Source organism: Labrus mixtus, chromosome 4 (genome assembly GCF_963584025.1).
Source record: "Labrus mixtus chromosome 4, fLabMix1.1, whole genome shotgun sequence".
NCBI classification, from domain to species: Eukaryota; Metazoa; Chordata; class Actinopteri; order Labriformes; family Labridae; genus Labrus; species Labrus mixtus.
The window spans coordinates 13,255,587-13,277,041 of NC_083615.1; the positions used below are offsets into that span (position 1 = coordinate 13,255,587).

At 40.9% G+C, this 21,455-nt stretch overlaps 1 protein-coding gene across 1 annotated transcript; it reads right to left on the reverse strand.

The window, feature by feature from the left end:
* Positions 1 to 968: 968 nt before the first annotated feature.
* Positions 969 to 21,009, reverse strand: crabp1a (cellular retinoic acid binding protein 1a). Its single transcript, XM_061035926.1, has 4 exons — positions 20,682 to 21,009; positions 16,650 to 16,828; positions 4,586 to 4,699; positions 969 to 1,344 (listed from the first exon to the last, which is right to left on the reverse strand). Exons 1-4 carry the CDS (start codon positions 20,749 to 20,751, stop codon positions 1,294 to 1,296), a joined length of 414 nt encoding a protein of 137 aa, XP_060891909.1. The 5' UTR covers positions 20,752 to 21,009; the 3' UTR covers positions 969 to 1,293.
* Positions 21,010 to 21,455: the final 446 nt, after the last annotated feature.

A 21,455-nucleotide genomic window follows, 5' to 3' on the forward strand; every position in this document is an offset into this window, starting at 1 on the left:
GTGTCTGGGAAGAAACAGAGCCAGTGACGAATGGCAGCCAGGAGCAGGGAGGCTGATTGGATGTGAGGTTTGCAACCTAAGGCTCTCTTTAACAGGCAGTCAAGGGTGTTCAAGACATCATTCTGAGACCATCAGAAGCTGTTGTCAACACTAGTTGTCTGTTCAAGGCAGAAAAACAGAAAATAATTTCTAAGACAACCCTAAAACTTTCTCTTTGGAAAACAATGTCACCCAAAATCTAAGAACAGCTATTGCAGTGATCTGGAGTGACAATGATTTGTCAGCTTTTGTTACCCATTGTAAGAATGAAACGTGAAAACCAACACCTTTTTCTTTTTTAAAGATGCGTAGTGGACCTTTTGACCACTTGGGGTGCTGTGGCGCAAGGTTGTAATCATAACACTTACTGTTTTGATACCTTGAGGTTTGCATTTCGGACAATGCAATTTTTTTTAACGATAGAATGACAATTTCTTTTTCAGAATAAAAGCAAATATTAAGCATAAGGTACAATTTCAAAAATACTTAACGGTCACTACCCAGGGAAGATGAAGTGCTAAGAGCCAACCTTCGTAACCTAGCAACAGTAAGCGCCAGTGAGATCACTCTGAAATTGATGTCTTAGGAGCTAGCTGCTCACAAAATAAACTGTAAATGGACACAGGCCCTTATTCTGTATTGAAGACTTTGAACTAGGGATTTAGACCGTAACTTGTTATAAAATGCATCCTCAGGTAACAATGAGACTGAGAAAAGTAATGTCCTGTTTTTTTGAGAACGTACTTCTTTTATAACCAGCTCAGTCTCCCACTCCTGCCATGAGACAAAATGTAAAAGGAATGTGTTAATTATGTGTGTGTGTTGGCTAAAGAATTAACAATTGACAAGAATAGACATACCTAGTTTACAATAATTTCTGCAAGGTTACATTAATAGAAATGTAAATGAACACAAAGAGGCTCTGATACTGTTTGTTCCATTTTTTATTGTTTCCTGTTACTGAACATGGAGTCGTAATTGATGCAACTAACGACAGAATCCTACGTAAACATCTGACACAAGGGTTGCAGATATGAACACAGACATATCCAGCTACTGCTGAAGCAATACTCACTACAAATGACCAGATTACAGAGACATTGCTACTGTTTGTGGGAACTATGCAGTTTGAGTGATAACACTGAAGAATTTGCTAAATGTGTAAGCGTGTTAGCATGGCAGAGTGCTATTGGGTTTTAGAGAGGTTGTGGTCCAATCGGGTTCCTGCCTCGTCCTGACGGAGGTCACAGAGCTTCATTCTCGGAAGTAAATCCGTGTGCAAACTACGTCATCTGCCCCGAAAGTCTGCAGGGAACAAAAACATAACTCCGCATTAGACACCTGATATTGGTTAGCTTTTACATTCAGCTAGCAATGAAATGTTTCGCTGGCACAGCATTTTAAAGCTGTGACAGAAACTCGAAGCCTATACTTCAACACTTGTCAAACTCATGACGTTTCAGGGTCTTGAAGGGTCGTCCCATTTCATTGGAGGAGATTTCACTACTACCCCTTGTATGTCTGTTCCGAGGGACAAAGGGGCACTTGATAAAAGAGGGGAAGGGGTAAAGATTAGAAATGGGACTGAGCCTTAGCCTATAAGTTTAAGCAACTGTCACTTAAACTGGACACTCTGGATTTTGTTTTAACGTGTCACCAGAGGCAGCAACAACATTCAAAACTACCAACACATTTCTGGCACTGTGTGAACAAAACCAAAAAATGAACATGTGACATAGCCGGATGGTTCATTTTATTTTGAACTTCTGAATACTGCGTCTGAAACCCCTCCCCGATACCTTCACCACATCGGAAATCTCAGGTGGCTTGATTCAACAATTATTCAACTGATCCAACTTTCCGACAACCACGTCCACCTCATTCTGACATCCATCAGGTGTGAGCAGGTAAGACAGGCTCTCTTTCTGTGATTTTCATTTAAAGTAATTACTCTGTTATTTTATGGCACCAACAGCGACATGCAGAGTAAATTCAGGGACCATCTAAGTCCCTGCTCATAAATCATAATTTAGCATTTGGATTACGCACAACTTGTTAAAAGCTTGCTGGGTTTTAGAGCAGTAACATATTGTATGCAGTTTGAGTTGAGTGAAACTGATAGGCTTAAACTTAATTCCAAAATGTCAAAGAAATCTTATTGAACAATGATGTATGTGTCTCAAACTTTCAGTCAAGTTTATGTCCACATTGATTTAGGTCATACTGCAAACGGTTGATGATGAAACCAAAAGAAACTCCTTCAGAACTGATTTATTCGTCTCTTGTATGCCTGAGCTTTCAGTAATCAAGTCCAATCTTCTGATGTGCCTTCATTCCTTGATTTTATATTAGGCTTGATCTTGGTGAGGAAAATCCACATGACTCTGCCCCTAATGTGTTTTCAGACTAAACCAATTAAACGGATCATGCAAATCGTATGGAAATGTGCCCCACTTACAGTGTGAACTGCCACAGCCAATCAGACCACTGCGTTATGAGCGCTAGTCCTCCATCTCAAGTTGAAGCCCTGCAATTGTTGGACTGTCTCGCTGTGTCAGTCCGTTTGTTTGAAAACAGATGTGATTATATTCAGTCACAGTGTTTTGTTTTTCCAATTTTTTTTTAATCCAAAAGAACGAGGTCATCTGGGAACAAAGATGACTCAAATTTATCTTTTCTAGAGAAGCTATAACTCTTCCAGGATTTTAATGAAACAGTTATCACATGTTGAACACTTTGGAAAGATATTTGCTTTCCTTTAAGTTTTGTTTACAAAAAGGCCTGAGCACTCATGAGCAGAATAATTCTACCAATGCTGTGACACTGTGCTGATGTCTTTTCCAAATTATGTCAGTAAATTTGGTTGACAAGTTTGAATGTCTGGAAGAGTAAAATATGTTATAAACCCATGTGTGTTTATGTACAGTTTCTGTTCAACATGTCAGTTTTAAAATTTGAGAGAGCAATCACAGCAAGCTGCAAATTCATTGGGACTTCAACTAAGTCAATTAAGAAATGTCACAAAGGAGGGAGTGCTGTTGCACTGAATTTTAGCGTAATCCCAGTCGAGGGCTGATATTAAGTACAACAGCACAAACTCAAGTGTGTAAATTTGACTATATCACCATCAAACTCTATCATCTTTACCTGCGACCTTGATACTCTGTGTATGTCTGTATGTATATAACCAATCAAAATGTAATTCAAATGTTTTTCAGGCAACATATATATATTTAATGGGGGCGTATCACTTTTTGTCCATGGTTGTTTTGCATTGTCCTTGTTTAGACCAATGGTCTCAAGGTGCTGTGGCTGCAAAACTAGGGCAGATGTCTCAGGTGAATGATGACAAGTGTTGTCATGGAAACAAATACAAGCTGAATGCTGCAAGAACCAATTTGACACCCTTTCCCTATCCATTAATCCTAAACTATAATAGAGGATTGTGCTGATACTTATAAGAAGAAAAAAAGTCCAAATTGGGACTCTACTGCACAGTGAATCTTTTCTTTCTTTAGTTTGATGGCGTGACAGCAGGGAGGACTGAGGTGAGAGGAGCAGAGACTCAGAGCTGCAGTCACAGCTCGGCCAGATCAATCCCCATCAGTACATGAATGCTTCAGCTCCTCCAGGGCTGCAGGGCCATAGTGTCACAGGAGGGGCAGGCGGTTTAACACATTCTGCTTTTATCACCCAAAGAGCAGAGGATCTTTCTGCCTTCTGAACAATGGAGAGTCATGTAAGCATTGAAAGTTTGATTAAAGCTGCTCTTTTCCCCAGTATTTGCTTCTGGGAGGTGATATAAAGCTATGAAAACATCCTGTGAATACTTTTTTTTGCAGCATCTAAACCTTCCATATTGTTGTTTCAAGCTTTTGCCTTTTGGACATTCATCTTGTAAGCGCTTTCGGAACAACAAAGCAGAGCGTGGGAGCGAAGAACGATGGGAGAGGAAAGCTGTTGAGTCCCTGAGAAATCTTCGCCCGGTCCATGGGTCTTGGATGGCTCCCCTGCACATCGTTCGAGGGGCTTTAGACCCATTGACTTCTGCCCATATTAATCTGGCTAAATACAGAGGGTATTACTGCGATGTTAGCGTAGCAGCTCCTCTTGTTCTCCTTTCACATCTCTCTGCGGGGTGGATGAAAGCTGGGCTCCTTGGGAAATGGCCTCCCTTATTTCCTTAACGGATGAATCTCCAGGGCGACTTCATACAGACCCTGCCTCGTTTAATTAACCATTTCTCAAACTGAGATGTTTGAAATCCCTTCTTAATGCATCCCCAGCCCCCATGAGAAACAAGCCATGTAACAGACAAATCATACAGATTAGATCTCCATCACATCTTCTCTCTCTCTCTGTGTACTTAGAATCAGATCTTAGAAAGTATTTCTCTGCCTTCTTTCTGGCGAGCCAAGCCTCAAGCGAGAGTTCATTAATCTACTGAACTTCCGAGCTTTTGTCTTTCTTCTTCAGACACTCTTTTCTGAGCAGTAATCTATTAAGAAGCTTTCAGTAAGATGATGAATCATCGCTTTGCCCTCACCAGTGTGAGCTCATCGCCGTTCAGCTCTCGGGTCCAGAAGGTTTTGGGGCCATCGCCGTCCACCAAAGTCTGCTTGCAGTACATCTTGTTCTCCGTCTCCCAGGTGGCAAGACTCTGCAGACAGAGAGACAGCAAAGACTAAAGGTCAGACTGATGGTAAAACACATTAGTATGACGTAGCTTTAAAGGATTACTTCATAATGGCGTCACTGATTGATGCGGTGGTTGTGGCCAGAAACAGCACCTTTAATCTCTCCAAAAAGTGATGTTTCAATGTACCAACACACAATGGGATGCATCAATTTAAAACGTCTATTATCAACATGTTTATAATGATAAAGTATTGAATGATACAAAAAACCTATAGAGAATAAATCACCTGAAATAGCAGATGAGAACAAGAAAGTAGCAGTTGAAACAGCGACAGGTTTTGTCCCTGTGTGTTTGCGTACCTGTTTTCAACTGTTTCCATGACTTCTTCATTTTTCCTTTGGATATTGAATTCCTTGTACTGTGAACAGTTGGCTTTTCTGTTGGTCATTTACTCTTTAAATGACCCTAAAGTCTGGTTTGGGGTCCTCTCCCTCTGTCTTTGTTAATACTAAACTTGATAAATATTTCTCTAAGAAGTTGGTGGAGACCCAAAACAGAGATAAAAGAGTGTGAATGAGATTTCTCAGGTGGACATAATCGTGAAATAATTGATCATTTCTGCAAAAAACTGCTATTGTAAATGTCTCAATAACAAATTATATGCTAACACATTCACTGTGTCGATTAGCATTGGTATTTCAGCATTGTGCTAAAATGTGGTTCCAATGTCCAAATGTCTTTTGAAACACTTCATATTTGAAGACCAATTTCCAGATGTTTTACTACTACAGAGTAGATAGCATGAAGTGTGCCTCAAGTTTCATGGTAGCGCCCTTTTGGACGTCATTTCATGTTCTAACAATGCCCATGTGCAGACTTTATTGACCAACATCATGGCGGTCCTTGCCTCTCTTCTTGCCACTGAATGTGTAAAAGTGTCTCAGCCAGAATCTCAAATCTGTCTGAAAATCCTTTCTGACGATTGAAGGCTTTTTCAGAGTCAGATTTTTTACGATGTTTCATGATTTCATGACATGGTTATTAATAAATGGCAAGACTTCTAGGAACAAAGCAACATGATATTATAAATCAGACCTGACTCTTTAGAGGGGGGGGGGGGGTAAAATCCTCTTAGCAATTAGGTCAGTCAGGGTCCCCAACTCTGCTAATTCACTTTAATAATATTTCAAATGACTTCAATAGGATTAGTCAGACTCTGACTTCAGGACTCATTTCTCTTGAAGCCATTGACTCAAATTACCTCTTTGAGAGCTCAGACCTCATAAGACCAGGTCCAAGTTGACCCTGTAGCGCTAATTTGTGTTAATGGAGAGTATTTATCTTTTTTCAGGATAGGTAAGGGTCCATTAAGTGAACTCATATTTCATTACTGTCTATTATCACAAATCCGCAGGGTTAGAGGAACAGCTTGACATTTTGGGAAATGAACTTTCTTACTGAGGGTTCAAGTTGAAGCTAAGATACAACTCTTTTTTTATATTTACTGTATTTATTTAAAGTTAGGAGGCTGAAGCCAGGAGACTGTCTTGTATAATCCTAAGTAACAGGAGAATTCAAAGTCTTTAAATAAATCAGTTGATCGTCATCATTTTTGGTTGGCAGACTTTTTAACTGCTGTTTTTTTAGGTATTAAATTTTCAATATTTATGCTAAGCTAGGCTAACCAGGCCGATGCTTAGTATAAATAGATTAGTAAGTTTCACTAAAGCTGACTGCACTGGTTTTTTTTTTCAACTTTCTTGAATCTTTTCAAAACCAAAAAATATCTTGAGACAAATGAACTTATCTTTAGCAGCACTCGTAGGAAGACGTTCTTATGCTTGCACAGCTACTACTCTATGTTTATGCTAGGCTAGGCTAACCCAGCTTCAACTTAGTATTAAGACATTTTAGGGGGAAAAACAAATTCCACAAACAAATCTTATTTTTAGTCAAGATTAATTTAAAAAATGTCTGTGTTAAATATGAAAGTAGCCTACAGTCAAAAAGGTTTGTTAGCTTAGCATATGATCAGAAAAAGGTGGGAAAACCAACCTGGCACCTTCCAAAAGCAATCGAAAATCTGCCAACCAACCCGTACAAATCTGACTGTTTGAGACGTTATACCTCCTTTCTTCCGCTAAAAAACTGAAGCGGAAGAAAATGTATCACTTTGTTCAACAATGTCCCAACACCTTGCAGTTCCCCCCTTTTTTTTAAAGTTTAATCTAAATCCTTATCTAAGCTAACACCCCTGGCTTTAGCTTTATAATTAACAAAAGATATGAGTTTTAACATCCTCCTCAGCTAAAATCCAAAAACATGTGAATATGCTTATTCCCCCAGGTCACGGGCGGACTACAAGGACTTTACTGGCTTTTTTAGTTTTCTCAGTCTTTAATCTGAACATAAACTTACTCTTCACACTAACTCTGAAGTGGCTTCTCATTGCTATCTGACTTTGATTAACTCTTCCCATCCTGCTGAAATTTGTTTTCCCTTGTCAATATATCCAGCTGCATTTTGCATTTCAATATCACACATTAAGCTAGTGATCCCGCTCCAAAGCCTGGAACTTATCAGAGGTGCTTTTGTTTCATCCAATTCAAGCAAAACATCCAACAAAATTAATATCTGGGCGGACTGTAATAATTGTTTCAAGCTTTTTTTTTATGCCTGTTTGTAGTGTTGCTCATAGACAATTTGTTAAACAGTTTTCCAATTTTGTAGGCGTACTCTATGAGGCAGCACTGTGCAGTGTTGGACTGAGCAGCAGCCTCAGTGACACCGACGTAAGTGTTAATCACCATATCAAAGGTAAAGAAAGCCATCCCCGCAGGCTGCCATTCACAGACTCTGCCAAGCTGAACAACAGCAGAGCCTTCCACAGCTTTCCCTCTGATTTTTTAAAATAAAGCTAGAACCCAGAGAGGCGATTAGCTACGGCCCCATTTTAATGTTAGCATCAGTCTCAGCCTCTAATTTGGATGGATTTTCTCTCATTTTGTCTGCTGCACATTAAGTCACGGACTACTCACACATTTTCTTTCTCTTCCAAATAACACCCAAGGGCTTGTGCACACAAACAGTTAGACCAAGACACCCAACTTTTAGTTTGTACTTGTGCTGCCTTTGGCTTTGGTTCTGTCTATTAAAGAGTTTAAAGTTTAATCAGACATGAACAGTATGTGGAAAAGTAGAACAACATCTAATATCCTGCTAGGTTTAAAGTTAGACTCATCTGTTCCCACAATTTGATCACATCAAACCGCCCACGTCAGTGTTTGCTCATACATTTTCCAGAACTCAATAGCTTTGGCTCTAACCTCAGGGCAACCAATGTGAGACACAATTTCTCTTCTATCAAATCAACTCATATTTCGGGACAAAGATCCCATCCGAACAGAGAAGAAATGGAAAACTGCCCTCAGCTGCAATTTCCTCAATAACTGCTTACAGCTGACAGCAACAGCAAAAAATCACTGCGGAAAACTCCACATAACAACTCAATATTTTTCTAAATGATAGGATGGAAGAAGCTTATTGGGCATGTCAATTATTCAAATATGTACTCTTTAACATTTCTCAAACAAAAAATATTATTGGGCATTATTGGTGGATCTATCAAGCTATCAAAGTTGAGCTTTTAAAGTCACTAAACCGTTTTCACATACGCAGTCCTGAAAAGGTCTCAAGCATTTTTAGACCGACTACCCTGGAAATCTTCCTGACTTGCTTGCTCACACATGCCACCTCACAGAGGAAGGCCAGGGGGTTCTCAGACATGACGCATGACGAAGAATGACAGATGAAGCAACAGTCCAACACTCATGATCATTTTCACCTTCATATCAGAATTTATCCTTATTAAATGCATAACTCTCAGAGCTCGTGAACTTGCATATGAATTGTATGACCAGCTGGGGCAAGTCTGCAGCAATGTTGAGTGGTTATTTTGTATCCAGAACTAATAGTTAATCTGAAATCATTTTATATGGAGCAATCAAAAATCACATTCACACAGTTGCTAAGCCCACAGCCTCTAACCATGAGGGGTAATTACAAGTCAACATAAAGTCACAGACAAAATGACAGGAGATAATTCGGCAACAAGAGTGTTGAGACAGATTTTACAAAAAGGAGCTGCCAACCAGAACCCCAATATCTTTGCCCTCTGTTTAAATCACAACGTTGTAGAGTCAGTCAAGAATAATCTGTCTTCCCCTTCACTTCTCTTTCAACAGATTATTTAATTTGCCCGTCATTTGCCTCAGGCCTGTTCCTGCTCCTCCATGCTAAAGTCACACTGTCAAACACAAACAAACAAAAAAAATCACACTCAGTGCCAACCACACACACAGGGCTCCGTCGTTTCCAGGCATACATTCACACTTTTAGCCTTTTCCCCCAGAGCCTGTGCAAGCATGCTGACCACCATAGATAAAAAAATGACTTCATCATTATATTATAGGATCACCTGTCAGGGGTGTGTAGTCCTTTATTCGGGGGTACATGTTGACTTTTTCTTTTTGAAACTCTGTAAATGAAAGTCTTTATTCATGGTAAATGATAAATGGACTTGAGCTTGTGCACCCATTCACACACTGATGGCAGAGGTTGCTATGTTAAGTGACCATCAGAAGTAACTATTCATACATATGCATATGCTGCTGATGAAGCAGTGGGAGCAATTCAGGGTTGGGTGTTTGACCCAAGGACACGTCGGACATGTTGCTGCACGACCGACTCTACCAACTGAGCCACAGCCACAATTTGCTTTTTATTGAAAAGCAACATTTTCTTTTCATTTTTCTAAGCCATATATTTTCACTGTTAAGGCAGTCAGACAGACATCTCTGCTCTATTTGCCTCTTCATGAAGCCCCATGGAAGTGACTGATAATAAAGTTTTGTTTCTTTGGCACTCAGCTGTGTTCAAAGGTTTCATTTGTCTGAGTTTTTGCCCTGAAGTGACTTTGTTGTTAATGGGAAAAGAAGCGTATGTGTTCAGATGAATATATTGCTGTAGCACAGGTTCTCTCTCACTTCTAAAAAAAAACAACTTTTCATTCAGTAAAAGTCAATCTTAAGAAGGCAAAAAAAAAAACCTTCTGTGCTCATGTTTCTCTTTGAGCTTTTTCATTGTAATACCTTCATCCTTCTGCACAGCTTAAACTCTGCCTTAGTATGATTTCAGCTCTGCGCTACACCCTGTCTGGTGTCTGTTACTTCTTTGGCTCTGAGATCCACAGAAAGTGCCTTATCACAATCTCCTCCTGGAAGTGAGACCGTCTGATCCAACTGCACTCACTCAGATTAACTGGAGCTTTTTAACCTTGCAGCGATGTTAATCAGACCTCTGCTCCACGCCAGGCAAAGATCAGCATGTAATCCCTTTAACCAGGCGGCCTCAGCCAAAACCAACATAGGACTCATCCTGCCAACCACCACCTGAGAATCAGCCAACACCCCACCACACACCCCTTACTGCCCCCCTTCAACCCTCCTGCACATGTTCCAGTGTCAGTGGGCGCTGCCTCCTGCAGGTCGAGCTTCACTCTTGCGTATGATTGCAACACAAAAGCATCATGTTCTTGTTCCTGAGAGCCGCCTCCCTCATTTCTTCTTGATAAATCATCGATTGAATACAGTCAGAATGACTGGCACTGTTTTTTTTCTTCTTCTGTTAGTCTTGTATGTCATCAGTTCTCTTTCTGAGATTTAGAACGAGGTTGTCAGATGAACAGTGTGGTGAATAAAGCTCACTCCCAAAAGTTTCTTAATTTTAAGGAACAGAATTATAGTCAATTTAATATAAAGCTAAAACCCTGAATTGCTCTCGCAGCATATGCTCAAGCCCTGATATGTGGATGTGGTAAAATGTCTGCTGACATCTCGACTTGTTGGCCTCATGGCACAGAGACTTCATGAGGCCAGAAGTCATACTGAGAGCCGTCTAGCCCTGCCCAGTACCCAGCATGCCCCAGGCCACAGACAGAAGGAGAAACACGGTCTCCTGGAGTCTGAAATAGGTCAAGTCTGCTCACCCTGACTGCAACATTTTGTTGATACCATGAATATAAAGGTTTATTCATTCATATATTGTGAATATTTAGAAGGACAGTTCATGTAACAAATTTAAATCTTGTTGTAATTGAAGGGCATTGCTGTTGCTAGAAAATATATATCTCAAGATTTCTGGCATTTGACTATCCCTTGCTCAATGCACTCAGGCAGATACACATTTTTCCTTTTACATGTGCAGTACTTCTTCGCCACAAGCATGAATATCACAGATATCTCATGCCAAAGGAGTTTGGGGGAATGTCGAATTTCCCTTTCACAGCAATTTCTTTTGAAGAATGTTAATATACACATGCTTTTCACATTATTCTTCCTCAGTTGATTTATAACTTCCAAAGAAAAATACAATTTAACACATTTCTACTGAAAAGGGGATTTTCACAAAGATCACCCTCAAAACTTTTTTTTTTCCCTCAGGAAAAGAAGGGATATGATACAATTCACCTCAGGGAAATTTGTCATGAACTCCAAGACAAGAATTGTTTTGTCTGTCAATTACTCTGCATACTTTGTCTGATGTGCTACTCTCTTGTGCTCCACTGCTACAGTCACTGCAGCCTGTTGCATATGAAGAGTTTCAGTCTATGGATGGTATAGGTGGCATTTTAATATGAGACACTGGCATTAATTCACTTCTGTCCTTCTCCTACACTCCACAGAGACTGAAATGGCACATGTGTATTATTATTTTTAACTTTACACAGAAGTCTCCTTATTTAAAGCTATTAAATCCAGTTCTTCTCACAGCCTCCTCAAATACTTTACTTTCCCTAAACTGGGATTTCAAAAGCTTTTGCAGGAAAAGTCATTCAGAATTTTCTCACTTGCAAAAGATTTTTTGAAAGATTTTGTTTGAGATTAATTCTTTAAAAATTCAGAATAATCCAATAAAAACATCTTGAAACCATTTTAGCATGTTTGTTAAAGTTTTCTGATAACTTTTAATGTAATAATACATTTGATGAAGTCTAGATCACAAAAAAAACACTTCCTGTTTATGCAAATTGCAGTGCTTCCTTGAGCAGTTTTGAAGCCAAAGTATGTTTCGTTATAGTCAATTTATGTGGAGTGGAAAACAGTTGATAATATGATCGTGTTGTTTACCAAATCTGTCCGCTAATCTCGAAACAAAACATGTTTTCTCTCCAGCTGAGGCTCTGGTTGCCAAGCAGAGGGCGGTAAATTGATGTCCACTTCTGCATCATTAAGGCATAATTTGTGTTAACCTAAAAAGACTCAGTAGCAGCATGTTTGTGCCAGGACATCTTGTTTTAAAATTAAATTGTGTGAAGGTGCAATAATTTGGTTGATGAATTATTCAAATAAACAAGATGCTAACACCATATAGCACCTGATGCTAAAGCTACGCACTGAGAGTCTTAAAGGGAAATAAAGCATTTAATTTAAATAGCTTTGTCTCATTGTATCGAGTCATGACTACATGTCCACAAAGACACTTACAAGCAATGTTTTAATTTACTGTTCGTTATACTAAGCCCAACATACAGATGAAATATGATAGTCATATGTTGTTAGCCTCAACAATCAGCCGCCTTATCCCGTCAATCTGTTCTACCCTTATGTTCATTACACAGATGACATAACTGTTTCAGTGTGGAGGTAATATCAGATGTGTTTGAGAGACCTGTTCACTCTTATTACATGTAGCAGAGCACTTTTATTTCAGAGCTTCAACACTTGCATCCCTGTTCTCAAAGCTAGCCTACTCTTTATGTAACGTTTGTGGTTTGCTCTTTACCTGATTGATGTCTGACAGTGCCACAAGGGATTTATCAAAATTGTTTTAATTATTTTAGAGGATTTAAAGCAGCCAATATGTTGATGTCTGTCTCGCTCTCTTTGGCTCCGCCTGTGACAGTCAGCAGTAATTCTAGACCCACCTTTGAAACTGCAGAAACATAGACAGTACTAAACATTGGGTGTATGTGGGTATCTTTGTTTTAGCTGTGTTTATGAATTTTAGTGGACCATCCACTGTTGGGTAATAGAAAATGTGTCATTAAAGGCAGGGTTGGTAATTTTCGAAAACTAGCTTGATTTGAAAGTAGCTACCTTGTGGCAGACATTGGTTAAAGTTTTAACATGCTTACAACTGCTACAGATGATGAATTTTCTTCGTTCCTTTTTCAGAGCACATGTTATTAATTTCTGTCAGGACCTAAAGACAATTTCAACCCAAATCTTAAAAAGTGTATCTGGAGAAAGTTACCAACCTTTACTGCCTTTAACTGTGCACAGTCTGTGGTTTTTCCCAGTAATGTCGCCATTGACACACACAAGCACTATCATTATCCATCAATCCATCCATTTTCCTCCGCTTATCCGAGGTCGGGTCGCGGTGGTAGCTGGCGCAGTAAGTCAACCCAGACTTCCCTCTCCCCAGCAACGTTTTCCAGCCAATCCGTCTGTCAATCTCACGCTGCATCCTACCCTCACTCGTGAACAAGACCCCGGGATACTTGAACTCCTCCACTTGGGGCAAGGACTCACTCCCCACCCGGAGAGAGCAATCCACCTTTTTCCGGCAGAGAACCATGGCCTTGGACTTGGTGGTGCTAACCCTCATCCCAGCCGCTTCGCACTCGGCTGCAAACCGCCCCAATGCCTGCTGGAGGTCCCAGCTTGAGGAAGCCAACAAAACCACATCATCTGCAAAAAGCAGAGACGAGATTCTGAGGTCCCCAAACTGGAAACAAGCTTTCCCCGGAAGGCTGAGAAGTGGGATACCCCGATAATTGGAGCACACCCTCCGGTCCCCCTTTTTGAAAATGGGAACCACCACACCGGTCTGCCACTCCACAGGCACTGTCCCAGATTTCCATGCGACATTGAAAAGGCGTGTCAGCCAAAACAGCCCAACAATGTCCAGAGCTTTTAGCATTTCGGGGCGAATCTCATCCACCCTGGCGGTTTGCCAGAACATCCTTGAGGTCAACCGAAAGTCCTTCTCCAAAGCCTCCCCAAACTCCTCCTACACACGGGTTTTGCAACCACTGAAGCCACAGCCCTGTGAGCCACCCAATACCTGTCAGCTGCTTCCAGAGACCCCTGGGTTAACCAAGCCCGAAAGGCCTCTTTTTTCAGCCTGATGGCTTCCTTCACCATTGGTGTCCACCAGCGGGTTCTAAGGTTGCCGCCACGACAGGCACCGACGGTCTTCTGGCCGCAACTCCTAGCCGCAGCTTCTACAATGGAGGCTTTGAACATGGACCACTCGGACTCCATGTCCCCAACCTCCCCCGGGATGAGGGAGAAGTTCTTCCGGAGGTGGGAGTTGAAGACCCCACGGACAGGGCCCTCTGCCAGACGTTCCCAGTTCACTTGCACTATACGTTTGGGTTTGCCAGGTCTGTCCAGCAGCCTTCCCTGCCATCTGATCCAACTCACCACCAGGTGGTGATCAGTTGACAGCTCTGCTCCTCTCTTTACCCGAGTGTCCAAAACATACAGCCGCAGATCTGACGAAACAACTACAAAGTTGATCATCGATCTTTGGCCTAGGGTGCTCTGGTACCAGGTACACTTATGAACATCCCTATGCTTGAACATGGTGTTTGTTATGGCCAATCCATGACTAGCACAGAAGTCCAACAACAAAACACCACGACGGTTCAGATCAGGCAGGCCGTTGCTCCCAATCACTCCCCTCCAGGTGTCCCCATCATCGCCCACGTGAGCGTTTAAGTCCCCCAGTAGAACTACAGAGTCCCCAGGCGGAACCCCTTCCAGGACCCCACCCAGAGACTCCAAGAAGGCCGTGTACTCTGAGCTGCTGCAAGCCGGGGGCTTGTGAGTATCCCCACACTCACCAGGCGCCTCTCACCCTGGGCAACTCCAGAAAAAGAGAGAGTCCAGCCCCTCTCCAGGAGTTTGGTTCCAGAACCGACACTGTGCGTAGAGGCGAGCCCAATTATGTCTAGCTGGTAGCACTCCACCTCCCGCACCAGCTTCTTCCCTGCCAGAGAGGTGACGTTCCACATCCCTAGAGCCAGTCTGCACTGCCGGGAATCAGAATGCCCAGGCCTCCGCCTACGCCTGCCACCCGGCTCTGCATGCACCCTTCCCCCATGCCTCTCCCTGCGGGTGGTGGACCTACAGGGCGGCGGCTCCATGTGGTTGTTTCGGGCTGAGCCCGACCAGGCACCATGGAGGAAAGCCCGGCCACCAGATGCTCGCCTTTGAGCTCCCCCCCTGGGTCTGGCTCCAGGGGGGTGCCCCGGTTTCCCTCTTCCGGGCGAGGTGGCTTGCTTCAATGTATGCCGACTCATAGGGGTATTTGTTGAACCACTCTTAGTCTGGCCCCTCCCCTGGGACCACTTTGCCTTGGGAGACCCTACCAGGGGCTAGTGCCCCCGACAACACAGCTCCCGGGTTCACTGGGACACGCAAACTCCTCCACCGCGTTAAGGTGGCGATAATATTCACTTATTTAGTATTTAGTAGTATTAGTATTCACTTATTATTAAGTTCCTTTTTTTGCAAAAGAGATAACTGATATTCATTTAAAATAAAATCTTCAAGATTATTACCTTTAAGAAGAACCTTGAAGTTCTGATAAAGAAGCATACACGGCTCTGCTTTCTTACCAAACCTGTGAAGTAGCTCTGACAGTGTATATGTGAGAAATCCCCTTCAGGGACTGACGAGGTTCAAAGAGAAACTCAAGCTGTCCTTAAGCCAACTGCACAGACGTGAGGATAATACAAATGGATGAAACTGCAAGGAGTTATACATTTTTCATTCAACCCTCAGCAACTATGGCATACAGATAGCTTTTGTGGACCTGGAATACTAACATGTGAAAACAGGGATTAGGCTCTTAAAATGTGAAATTTTACGGCTATTTGTTGTAATTTACATCTGTAGATGTAAGGATTACAGTTCCCCCCTTATTGATACAAAAGCATAGCTACAATTTATTTGTGATCCAAACCCACCTTTTGTCAGCATTCACATAAGATTGTTTATGTCACTTGATAAGTCATGATATCTACAAAACCTGTATAAAACCTGTATTCCATGGAGATGTACCTTAACTTTTCCATAACAACAACATCCCAACTTTTACACTTGAACTAAACTACATCAAATCATTGACTTGTCAGATCTAAATCTTTACACCCAGGTTTGTTTATGTGTCTTACAGGGACTATGAACTACACATGGGGGCGATTCCAGGCTGATTGACTGTGTAACATGAGTCCAATCTGGCGCCATTTATTTCTTTATCCAGAAAATATTTTAAAACATTTTCTCAGAGTTATATCCCAACAATGTGGTTAGAAGGATAAACCCCAAACACTCTGTTTTGTTTTTGGTACATTAGGAGGACAATGCATTGAATACATTCATTCCATGGAGACTTGCTCTGATTATAATCATGAAGTCTTGAGCACATAAACTCAACTTTATCTAAACATTGCCTTGATATATTTTGAGCCTTAACCTGTAATTCGATGTGAAAACCTTTTGGGAACTTTATATGGGGGCCCCACAATGTGACCTTGAGAGATGAGTCCCCACAATTATATATTTATAAGTACATTATAAAAACTGTATAAATATGACGTCAACCAATTGGAGTTAGAAAAATGGTTTTGCCAAATACTGTATATAAAAAATTGTAATTCAAAGTTGCAATTTTTCATACATCCTGGTTCCCTGTTGGTTAAGAATATTTCTGTTTAAACACAATGTCTCTGGTTTGATTCTGGCTTGACCCTGCAGATGCATGTCAAATCTCTTTTTGTGCATGTTATCGTTCTAGATCTGCACAACAACTGCAATTAAGTCTGTTTGATACATTGGTAAAAAGCAACAACTTGTAGTAACTAAAGATGGAGTAAGTAATTATTTTGCAGTTCTACCTTGCACTTTCGTCCATCCACTGTCTCCTCATCAAACTCTTCACCGATGTGGAAGTTGATTTCGGTGGTGCGAACAGTGGTGGATGTTTTGATGTAGAACTTCTCCCCATCCTGACGGATCTCCACGTGGGGGTTGGAGGCTGCTGCTACAGCCACCTTCCTCAGCATGGTGTTCACTCCTAACCAGGTATAACCCGGACAAACAAGAGGGAGCGAGATTCATTTGGACATTTCATTTGTAGTTACTAGGATTATTAATCACCCCATTATACAAACTTACTAAAAAATATTCTTCATGAAAGTTGAGGGTCACTGATCATTGTTCTTGATACTAGTACAATATGTTGGCTTTTGTGGCATTTTGTCCATTTCTTTTAAACGTAGTCTGTAGTTGAAATGAGCCAATACTTATTCTCTTCGATTTCTGTTATGATGTGTTTTTAAAGGTTTATTTTGGGGCTTTTTATGGCTATATTTTATAGATAGGACAGTGGATAGAGTTGGAAATTGGGTAGAGAAAGACAGTGGGGAATCACAGAAGGATAAGGAGCTACAGGTCGGATTCAAACTCAGGCCACACACTTGGAGGACTAATTGTTTATCAGCAGTTCTATTTCATGGACAGCCAAGACGTTAAGGAAAATTGTAGGGGGAAAAATGCTTTACTGTATATGTGGAAATGCAGTTCTTTTGTTTTTGTTTAAAAAAAAAATTGTACATGTATGATTAATATAAAAAGAAAAAAATTCATATCTTATCAATTGATTACATATGGACTTTTTTGCTCTGTTGGTGCAAAATTTTGCACTGAAACATCTTCCAGTACGTTCCTTTGTCTCTTTTATTCTGCCTTACCCCCAGACCCCACCCAGATTTAGACCTCTCCAGGCCCTCATGCCAGACTCTATCAGACTCTGGACCTTAAATACGGGGGCTCCTGCTGGCTGCATGTCTCCTTGTATTTCTTTGTAAATGGGCAAACCAGAACATCTCCCAAGCTTACATTTTAACAAAGAATGACAGAAATGTTTTTCTTTTTTTTAGAGAAAAAAACCCCTCATAATAAATCCTTTGTGGCTCTGACAGAAGCCTCAGCTATTTGTCAACATTGAGAGAAATCTGTGGAATTTTGGCACTAAACGCTGTATGAGGGATCATTTTGCAATGTCCAGAGGAATAAAACAAACCCTTAAGGTTGGTCAGCGCTGGCTTGTCTTTTGTCTGTTGGTTGTATGAGAGGTGATTCTGCAAGTGGCACTTCCCAAGTGTGAGTCAACACTTTGGCACACCCAATTTGACTCCTAGAGGACATCTGGTTTCACGTCATGCCAGAGTTCTGGATTTGTATCTTAGTTTCTTCCACCACTGGAATTATTTGAGAAATACTTTATCTTATAACAAGATTAAGTATTTATTTTTGATAGATTTTCCTCTGTCTGCAATTGGTTTTGAGACTTCCCCCTCATCTAAAACCACCAGAGAGTTGTTTGGTCAACACCCATGCAGAAAAACATCGATATGACAGCTCACACCCGACCCCACCCTTGATCTGAGGGATCACGCCATGTGTTTTTATAGCATTAAATATGTATGAGCATCGGTGAGCCAACTGTCTGTACTAATTTCTGGATATTTGACATGTTTTCAATTTTTTATTATTTTGCATTTTAATTGTCAGACATTGTTTGTACGACTTGCACATCCAAAGCAATGGAAAAAGGACACTAAGCCCACGTTTCTGGACCTTTTTGACCAAGGACAATGTAGCCAGATGTCCTGGCTGAACTGTCATTGAGCAGTAAAAATTATTTCCCCAAACACAGCTAATTAAAAGACTGGGCATTCTACTGATTCTATTCCTCCAATTCAGATTTGCGCAGTTAATTTTTCCATTTCTAAACTTGACTATCAATGCAGTTCTCGAACAGCGCAGGGCTTTTACATTCTTTGACCTCAATTAGCAAACTCTGATCCTGATCAATTTGTACAACTGAGTTCACTCAGCATGTTGCTCTGTTATTTGTAGCCTGATTATAACAGTCCCCTCCGACTGAAGGGAAACCTACGATCGTTATTCAGATGTTGATGGAAAGTGGCGGCCCTGCAGAACCAGAATTCACAGCAGTTGCACATTGCAGCTGTCCAATAATATGACTGAAACCTTATGTAAGGTTGAATAAGTGATTATCTATAGGGCATACCTAATGTGCTCAGAAACGGTTGAGGTTCTGAACTGATCTCGTCTTGGACTTGGAGACCTTGCACCCAAGCAAATATTAGAAAGGAGAGTGTTTAATTTTTATCCAAAGCATCCTTTTATTAAAAATATCTTTTGACACTGGAACAGAAGTGAGTCTTCATTTGAGTAATTTTAAATGACTTAAACAGTAAATGTAGGGGTGCTGGTGGCACAGTGGTTAGTACGTGCACCCCATGTATGGAGGCTGTAGTCCTATAAGCAGGTGGCCCAGGCTTGAATCTGACCTGTGGCTCTTCTCCTGCATGTCGTTCTCTACTCTCTCTCTCTCTCCCTGAATTTACAACTCTATCCACTGTCCTATCTCGCCCAAAAATAAATCTTAAAAAAAAACACCTAAAAAAGAGTAAATGTTTTTGAGGATGGACTGTGACGGCTTCTTCGTTGATTTGTTAATGTAAATTAACTGTAAACTATAAGATTAGGGCAAAAATTATGCAAAGCCAAAAATGACCAATTCATTTCAAAGCAAAATTATTCAGACTGAAGACAATTTTTTTTTACCACAGGTAGAAAAATTTTAATTGTGGTGACAAGTAAATCTTTAGGTGTCCTAAAACAGCAGAGCACTGTTTTGTTGGTTAACCACACAGCAGTACATAGTGCAGTTTGGGGACTATATTCACCCGTAGATTAACACACAACTGGTATCTATGGCTGCAAAAAATGTATTTGGCATATATTCAAAATGACAGTGTCCAGGTATAACATTAAGACAAAACATGTATACTCATGCAACACATGACTCATGTGTTTTTTATTTATTTACATACAGTAAGAGTTAGGGCAAAGATAAATAATGTCACCTGCATTAGACTAGACTTTGGTTTAGGGAAATACTAATAAGCAGGAAGAGTTGATTTTTAGTTGTTTTTCTTAAAATGAAGACAATGACCAGCCTTATATGAAGAGAATGAAATATTAGAGAGAATTATAGATGTAAAAAATTGAGTTTTTAACCACAAATGGGGAGTGCAAACCTGCACTAAGAAATCTTTCATGTGCAAAAGCCTACGCACTGCAGTGAAGCACAACTAATCTATTAATTGTTTAAGCTTTTCAAGAACAATACTTTCTCTTTCAACACTAATATTGTACATAAACAGGGAGAATTTGTGTGTAAAAAGTTATAATTGTTATCCAGTTTTATGTCAGCAGTTCCGAAGTGTTTGAAGCAGCTCTCTGCACTCACAGTCTCCCTAAAGATTTCTACATTATTCTAAAGACAGCCAGCCTTTGGCTGTGCCCTCTGTGTGTCAGAAGTGCCGGCGTGACCAAACGCTGTAACACAATTGAATGACCCAGTTAAACTGGTCCAAATCTAAACCATCACAATCATCAGTTAAGACTAAAAAGGGCGAGAAAGAATGAAAAAGATAGGACACAAGAGAATAGCACCGGGCTCCAGAGACCTCCCCTGGCATTGCTAATGCATGCCCTACTTAAATGCTTAACATGAATAATGTTGTGCCCCCCTCCTCTATTCATGCAACAATACCACGTCTGTTTAGGCAGGAATTCAGCATCCAGTGTTTCATATCTCCTGTAAAGCCGAGGGATTTCCCTTCGGCGGCATCTCACTGTGGATCTCTGCTTTCTTTTCACAGAGAGCTTCATCGAAAAACAAAACCATGTTGTTGGAAGTCGGGGATGCCAGTCTCAAAGAACAAGAAAAGCCTTTTTCTATATGGACATGATGGATAGTCAACCTCACGCAGGGAGAGATGTAGAGGAGAGAGGAGAGGGAGAGAGAAAAGAGGCAGGAGAGGGCTTACCCAAGGCTTTGAGAAGTTCATCAAAATTCTCACTCTTCTTCATCTTCCAGGTGCCGGCAAAGTTAGGCATGTCTGCAGAGGCTGAGTGAGGGCTGCAGAAAGAAGAACCTGTTCCACACTGTGATGCCTCTCTCTCTCTGTCCTCTTCCCTGTGTCTCTCTCTGACTCTTTCGCACCCTCCTCTTCCTTCCCTGTGCTCCTCTCTCAGCCTCTTGTTCACCCTGTTACACCCAACTGATTCTCAGGTTGTCTTTATACCGTTTATTTTTCTTCTCACACACTCTTGCTGCGGCTGTGTGTCTCAGTGTGCCGGCTGCAATCTTGTCTCGGGCTCCTTTATAGCTACTGTCTTAAATGGGAGTCATAGGAGGTCCCTCCCCCTGAAAGCTCTGTCCCATTAATACAGTAAAGCAAGACTGACATGTCTGTTTTCTCTAGGGATCAAAGAAACTAAATGGATTCTTTTGGAGAGACTATTTTTAGAGCTTTAGTTTGTTAATATCTTGATTTTGAAAATCTATAAATGTCAAGAAAGCCTTTCATAAATGTTAATTTTTGCCAAGATTGTTCCCTTTTTTAAGCATAGCAGAATACATAGGGAAAAAAATAGTTCAGGTCATTTGTGTTATTTTATCATGTTTACATATTTAGATAAGTATTGGTTTTGTACTGCTGACAAAAAAAGGTATGGTTTAAACTTTGAGTAAATGACGGCGCAACACTCATCCTGAAGCACAAACATGCAAGTGGAGCTTCATGCACCATTAACAAATC

Coding starts and splice junctions, on each gene's coding strand:
- crabp1a (XM_061035926.1), bottom strand. CDS start 20,751: ATGCCTAACTTTGCCGGCACCTGGAAGATGAAGAAGAGTGAGAATTTT. Junction 16,829..20,681: donor TGAACTTCTCAAAGCCTTGG/GTAAGCCCTCTC, acceptor ATACCTGGTTAG/GAGTGAACACCATGCTGAGG. Junction 4,700..16,649: donor TGGATGGACGAAAGTGCAAG/GTAGAACTGCAA, acceptor CTCTGTCTGCAG/AGTCTTGCCACCTGGGAGAC.